The following is a 7,773-nucleotide window of genomic DNA, read 5'->3' on the forward strand; positions in this document are numbered from 1 at the left end:
GGGGGGGGGGGGGGGGGGGGGGGGGGGGGGGGGGGGAGCGCTGATAGGCGGGCTGCCGGTGGATGCTCAGCACCCGCCATATTTTCCCTGTGGCTGCTCCAGCCCCGGGGCACTCACTGAGTCAGCGCCTATGGTGTCTAGCAGAGTTATGAATGTAAGCTCTTAGGCTTGTCTTTTGAAAGTGTTGTGCAGATTTCCTTTGAGGATCAGGACTGAGAGGTCAGGTATGGAGTGATCACTTTGTGATGGGGTGCTTTGTCTTTTATCATTTTCCTGTGGGAGTTCATTCAAGAATGTAGTCTCTTCTCTTATAGAATCATAGAAATATAAGGGCTGGAAGGGACCTTGAGAAGTCATCTAGTCCATCCCCCTGCACTGAGGAAGGACCAAGTAAACCTAGACTATCCGTGACAGGTGTTTGTCTAACCTGTTCTTTAAAACCTTCACGGGCAGGGATTCCACAACCTCCATTGGAAGTCTGTTTCAGTGCTTAGCTATCCTTATCATCAAAGTTTTTCCTAATATCTAACCTAAATCTCTCTGGCTGCAAATTGAGCCCATTACTTGTCCTACCTTAAGTGGAAGTGGACAACAATTTGATCACAATCCTCTTTAGAACAGCCCTTAACATATTTGAAGACTGTTATCAGCCTCCCCTCCTCCACTCCTCCCGCCCCAGTCTTCTTTTCTTTAGACCAGCAGTTCTCAAACTGTGGGTCGGGACCCCAAAGTGGTTCACAACCCCATTTTAATGGGGTTGCCAGGGCCAGCGTTTTACTTGCTGGGACCCAGGGTTGAAGCTGAAGCCCAAGCTCCACCTCCACCCAGCGACAGTGTCAAAAGCTCTACTAAAATAAAGATAAATCATGTCTACTGCTTCCCCCCATGCACTATGCCAGTAACCTTGTCAAAGAAAGCAAGTAGGTTGGTTTGGCATGATTTGTTCTTGACAAATCGATGTTGGCTATTACTTATCACGCTGTTATCCTCTAAGTGCCTATACTTAGATTGTAAGCTGTTTGAGTCAAGGACTGTCTTTTTGTTCTGTGTTTATATAGTGGCTAGCACAATGGGGTCCTGGTCCATAACTGGGGTTCTGGGCTGCCATAGAAATACAAATACATAAAATACTGCCTATTATATGTTCTGAGATGCAGCGGTCTCTCTGGTTTAGAAATAGACCGTTCTACTTCACACATGTGCAAACCCCATGGTACAAATAAGGGCAGAATTTGCTGCTTCATTAAGCATTTTTGGGATTGTTAGTGGTATTTTGTTTAAACCTTAGTAGTGAGAAAATCCAGATAGAAGACTGAAGGCTTCATTTTCATTTTCAGTGGGTTCCCAGCCAGACAAATTTATCAAAGGCTGTCTGTTTGTAGGCAACTATTGTAATCTGATCTGAGCTTTTCTGAGTTTAAGTTTAGAGTGAAAAATGTGCCCCTTGATTAAATATAGCAATTAAGGATTTTAGGATCTTGGTTTTGACCCCCTTGACATGAAACACTGACCTCAGTGCAGTAGGTTTGGTACTGAATTGTTACCATTGTAAGACAACTAGATCATGTTTCTGGGGATTTTAGGGGCCAATTTATCATCATCATCATCATAAAAAAAAGTGTCTCCTTTGAATTGTAACTTCCTTGATTATTTGAGTTTTGGACAGTGTATGTAAGGTATTTGTGATACTAATCTGACACTAACTACAGTATTGCAAAGAATGGTATAATTACATCTCTAATTTCAATCTGCACGCTGACAAGGTAAGCAAAGTTGTGTTTTTCAACCTTATTTATAAAGTTATCTGGATTATTAAGATAAACTATCTCTCACCACTCACTCATTCTCTGTCTCCTACACACACTCACACAGACTGAAATTTCCATAGGTGCCTAGAAGATTAATTTAAAAAAAACAAAAAACCTTCCCATCACTTTCAATAGGAATTGTGCCTCTGAATCCCCACGGTGGTTTTGAAAAAATCTCAGCCTTATTCCTGATATAAAATCAGACCCCCCCACCCCCACCCCCAAGACACATGTGACCTGAAGATCTTGCAACCCATAGAAAATAGGTCAGCATGTATTGACTCCCTACTCCCATTTATTTCAACAGGAAGTATGCTCAGGAATAGGAGTCACACCTGCAGATCTGTTGGCAAGGTTATGCTCTAAAAGACTTAGTATATGAAACTATGCAGCCATGACCGTGTGCTGATTGAAACTTGCATTTGTATTTTAAACAGTTTTCTAAATGTCCTCACCCTTTAAGGATAGTCCTTGATGAACAAAGAGACTTTGTATAACTAGTAGTAAATAACGTTTAAATTAGATACATTTAGAATTGAGAGACAATTAATTGATTCCTTCTCTCCTTTTTCAGTCAGTCACCAAATTCTCTGTTATTTACCGTGGTTATACTGAATGCCTTTATTCTCATATATTTTTAATCAACCTTTCTTTTCTTTTCCTCCAGACCGTATACACCTATGAGAGGGGCCCTCTCCACTGTGTGGTTTGACAGATGGAAGATCTCTAATGAGTGTCCAGAACACATTGAAACCATTGATTCAATGTGTCAGGTGCTTACAAACGTGATTGATGATGAGATTAAAAATGGCATCAGCAAGAATAGGATAATTTTAGGTAAGAGTTTTTTTATGTTTATACCTTATTAGAGAGCTGGCCCACCGGCCCACATCCTTCGGCCCACCTGTTCACCGCTCCAGGCCAATGGGGGCAGTGGGAAGCGGCGCAGGCCGAGGGATGTGGGAGCGATCGGCCGAACCTGTGGACGCGGCAGGTAAACAAACCGGCCTGGCCCACCAAGAGCTTTCCCTGAACAAGCAGCGGACCGACTTTGAGAACCACTGATTTAGACAACACAAATTGTTGCACATTGTATCTTCTCTACTGCTGTGGTTGCTTCGGAAGAGTTTAGTCATGAAAAAACAAAAGTCCTGTGAAATGTTCGGTAATGGTAGAACTTGGTAACAAATGCATTTATTCATCATATTTAGCACTTATCTAGCTCATTACATCTTCAGAACATTGTACAATTATCTACTAATCTTCGAGCACTCTCAGGGGACATGCTGTATCAGGCCTATTTTACGGTTGAGGAATTGAAGCAGAGAGGTTGAGGCCACAGGAGTAGCATAAGTCAGAGATGGAATTAGAATTCAGGAGTGCCTGACTCCTTGTTCTATTCTGACATGACTAAATATTTCAGGTTGGAATAAACTTTTAATGTGGGAACTTCTGACGTCCTTGGCAACTGACTCTTGCCATTGAGCTCCTAAGCAGTGGAGCCAGGACCATTCAGTCTGCATATTTTCTTGGCCCAGCCCTGTGTTGCTCTTTGAAGGTCACTGTTTATTTTTCCTTGGTGGCTCATTGCCCTGGCTGTAGAGTGCATTATTTTGAATGGCTGTCAGCACAGTCTCTTTGATCTGGCTTTCTTGTGTTATACCTGCAGGCCTCGAGACAGCTGAAGAAGAGCAGGTGTTTTTTTTCTGGGAGTGGGGTGGAGATGTTCCACATACAGACTCATTCTGCTGCTAGATTTTCCCTTTGACCTCGGGAAAATAAAAGTAGTGAGATTGCAGGGTCTGAGACACACTTGAAATCTGGGAAATCATCTAAGGGAGTAAGTGAGGTTAGTTGTCTCCATCCTTTAGTCTCTTTTGAAAGTTCCAGCCTCTATCTTTAAATTCTCTATCTTTAAATTGATGAAAATTGTCTTTTCTCCCACCCTTTGTCTGTCTTGTCTATGTAGATTGCAAGGTTTTTGAGAGACGTTCTCTTGCTATGTGCATGTACTGTGCCTAGCACAATAGAACCCTGATCTCAGTTGGGCTTCTAGACACTACGATGACAAAGAAAGACTGAGTCAGTAATCCAACATCAGACCAAATAAGTGCAAATGTGTACACAGGGGTGATGAGAATGTGGGTGTGGAAAAACTGATGCACAAGATCTTATTCACATGGCCATGTAGGTACCTTCCCCACTGCTAAATCAAAGTGGTAGGGCTGTATACTCCCTCTGCACAGATGTGAAGAATTCCCCAGGTGATAAAGGGTGATGGGAGAAGAAGGAAGTGGGAAGTCACATCAGACCCGGTCAGTCATCGCTTTGAAAATGCCATGAACATTCTACCTGGATGGGGGAGAGCATTTTAAGAGGGGATCTGGTGGAGAACAGGCAGCTGATTCATTGATATGCCATGTGGGGAGGTAGAGTGCTGTTTGACAAGGAAGTCAAAGAGAACAAGCTTATAGTGGAGGAAGCCATTGTTACTCAAGAGACTTTCTCCAGAGGTGTTCAGTGGCGCAGATGCCGAGAAATTGAATGGTGGTGGTGAGCCATGTGGCAAATTAGTAGGACATTTTTCTGTGGAAAGAAGGAGTGGAGGGATTAGACAACTGAGTCAATGAAGGAGAGAGTGAGACTTGGCAGATAAGCTGTTGATGGCAATGGGCTGAAAGCAGCACAGGCTGGATGGATGGACAAGTGGATGCTGAAGGAGATGAGGTCATAGTCAAGGTGTGGAACACTGATGTTGAAGGAACAGAGGAGCAGTGTTTTCTGAAGACAAAGTTGAGGGAGTAGACATTTTAGTGAGTGGGATTTAATTCAGTGGTGACTGTTAAAGGAGGATGAGGGGTCAGATGGCATGTCATTGTGGAAGTTGTAGGTTGAGAATGAGGGTCAGAGATTATGAGGAGAGGGAGAGCCAGGTGTAAAAATTAGGACACAAAGTGAGTGGTAGCTGACCGCTGCATAGAGTGGGACAGGAGAACAGTCTGAAAGAAAGGAGGATAAACGAGAAAGGAACTCCAGGAATGGAAAGGGAGAACCTAGCATTTTCATCATGGTCCTCTGGAGGGTAACTGTCCTTCCTACTCTGATTCAAGTTTTACACAGGGTTGGGGTTTGTTGATACAATAGGAGCATTTGTTCCTAAAAGAATTGTGGTCTAAACCCTTCATCTCAATAACACAATTAATTCTGATGACACCTAATGATGACGGCTTAATGATCAACACTGTTAACCATTTCGCTACATCATTTTAAAGGAAGCATCCAGCTGCTCCTGGCTTGAAGGTGGGACCTGAGTAGTGTACAGCCACTCCTCCCTCTTCACCTCAATCTAATTCCGAAACATCAGAAGAACCGCTTCCTTAATATTAATCACATCCTCGTTTTCAAATATACAGTCTAAGTTTAACAGTTTTAAATACATATGTCTTTTGATACTTGATGTAAAGTGTGTTGCAAGTTCTGTGGGAGTTCCATGCACCAATTGAAGGCCGTATACAGCCCATAATATTTATACCTTAAGAAAAAGTTTTCAGAAGGTGGTCTCAAGTCATCACAGCGAGTCTTACAAAGGTAGCAAGATTTCCAACTTAAAGAGCACCATCAAGGAATTTTTTTATAAGTTTAAAAAAAAGAGAGGATTTATTCGATTGTTGTGTAGTAATAACCCAATCCAGAACAAGAAAATGAAAGCCTTTTTCTTGCCAAATGCCCCCCTCCACCTTCAGTTGTGTGCATACATTGATTTCTTATTGTTGGGTCTTGCTGTTACTGGTTAAAAATAACCTTAGAAGTAGAATTATATGGATATTAAAGATACAAAAGAATGTTAAAACTGGTCAAATTTGACTATTGTTATGTTATAAATTTCTGTGTTTAATTCCAAATTAGGCAGATCCTAAAATATGCAAATCATGATGAAATTTTAGAACACTTGGGAATAATTTTTATTCTGTTCATATCTAGGTTTTTATACTACACCCACCGCTGTAGTATAAGCACCCTGGTTCTGTGTGAATTTCAAAAAGATCCTTGGATTTAAAAATGAGGTGTCAATTAATGTTGAAGCCTGTTCTAAAGTTCAGTTATGATGTTTGGATACCTAAGCAAAAGCTGACTCCCCCCCCCCCCCCCCCCCCCCCCCCATTTGATTTACTACTACTTTCCTAGTTTTACAGGTCACTTTTTGTATACCACAGAAATGCTGATCCAAGCACGTTGGTCTTTGCCACCTGTAGTCACTTGTATAAGCAGCCAGTGAAAATAAACTTTCAATAACAGTCCTGTAGACTTGATCATGTGCCAGAAAACACATGCATGATTCCTGACCCCTTGTACTATAACAATAACATGAGAGAGACAACCACTTTTTTGTTTATTGCTAGACTTCTTACATAGCTACTGGACCATGGTGGAAGTAACATGAAAGGGCTGCATCTCTTGTAAATATTGGCATAGTCATCCCTCTCAGTATGTGTGAAAATGGGATGGGGGAAGAAATATCTTGGCACTAGACATCCCAGAGAAAGAAGGCATTGTAAGTACTGAGAGATGAAAAATCAACAATAAATCATTAAAACATGCTGGGCAAACATCTTCACCTACATGGCTTTTTATGTCTCCAGCCTCCAAGTTCTCCCATCTTGCATCTTTTGTAATATTGGAAGATGAAGTATGTTGTCTTTCATGTAAGGACACTTACTACATAGCTCTCCAGAGGTAAATTTAGGGTTGTGTGCTGTTGCCCATTCCTGTAGTATCTGAATGCAAAGAAGATGAAGTAGAGTTTTGTGTGCATGTGTGTGCGCATGTAGACATCTAGTATGTGGCTGTGTGGGTTATCTAAATCAGTGGTCTCCAAAGGGGGTTGCGCAAGAGGTTCCTTGGGGGTGCACGGCAGGAGGAGCGCCTTTTTTTTTTTTTTTTTTTTTTTTTTTGCTTTGGCGTGGCAGGGGGTGCATGCTCAAAAATTTTTTACTGATAGGGGTGTGCAATCAAAACAGTTTGGAGACCACTGATCTAAATTATACCTAAGAAATGAGTGACTCAAACCAGTACTATCAGTCCTCCCTCCCCATATGTTAACTCAATTTGCTGTAATGTAAATGCTTTTTTGTCAAGTTTGGTAAGTACTGATTTAAATGGTCCTTTCACTTACATTTTGGGGTGAAGGTTTTTGTGGCTAATAGTGTCTGCCACAAGATCATATACTTCAATTTCTTTGCCTTTGCTGATTGTTTTATTTTACAGCACCCGAAACTCTGCTAGTTGTTTTACAGTACAGACAGAAAGACATAGGTTTTGAAAGATTTGCATTCTAAGTTTAGAGTTGCCAACTTTCTACTCGCACAAAACCAAACTCCCTTGCCCTGTCCATGCCCAACCCCCACTCACTCCATCTCCCCCTCTGTCGCTCGCTCTCCCCACCCTCACTCACTCATTCATTTTCACCGGGCTGACTCAGGGGGCTGGGGTGCAGGAGAGGATGAGCGATTTGGAGTGCAGGAGGGGGCTCTGGGCTGGGGAGGTGGAGCTGAGGGGTTTGGAGTATGGGAGGGGGCTCCGGGCTGAGGCAGGGGGTTGGGGTGTGGGAATGGGTATGGGCTCTGGGCTGGGGGGTGTGGGTTCCTGGGTGGGGCCAGAAATGAGGGGTTCAGGGTGCAGGAGGGGGCTCTGGGCTGGGGTAGGGGGTTGGGGTGCTGGCTCTGATGTGGGGCTCCAGGGTGGGGCCAGAAATGGGTTCAGAATGCAGGAGGGGGCTCCAGGCTGAGGCAGTGGGTTGGGATGTGAGAGGGGGTGAGGGCTCCGGCTGGGGGTGCGACCAGGGATGAGGCGTTTGGAGTGCAGGAGGGGGGAGGTGGAGTCGAGGGGTTTGGAGTATGGGAGGGGGCTCCGGGCTGAGGCAAGGGGTTGGGGTGTGGGAAGGGGTATGGGCTCTGAGCTGGGGGTG

At 43.5% G+C, this 7,773-nt stretch overlaps 1 protein-coding gene across 1 annotated transcript in view; it reads left to right on the forward strand.

Moving 5' to 3' along the window:
* LYPLAL1 (lysophospholipase like 1) overlaps positions 1-7,773 on the forward strand; it is a 43,762-nt gene that overhangs the window by 20,619 nt on the left and 15,370 nt on the right. The window contains exon 3 of the mRNA XM_034764606.1: positions 2,476-2,645. Within this exon, the coding sequence (XP_034620497.1) occupies positions 2,476-2,645 (170 nt within the window). The remainder of the gene's footprint in view (positions 1-2,475; positions 2,646-7,773) is intronic.

The sequence above is a fragment of the Trachemys scripta genome, chromosome 3, assembly GCF_013100865.1.
Source record: "Trachemys scripta elegans isolate TJP31775 chromosome 3, CAS_Tse_1.0, whole genome shotgun sequence".
NCBI classification, from domain to species: domain Eukaryota; kingdom Metazoa; phylum Chordata; order Testudines; family Emydidae; genus Trachemys; species Trachemys scripta.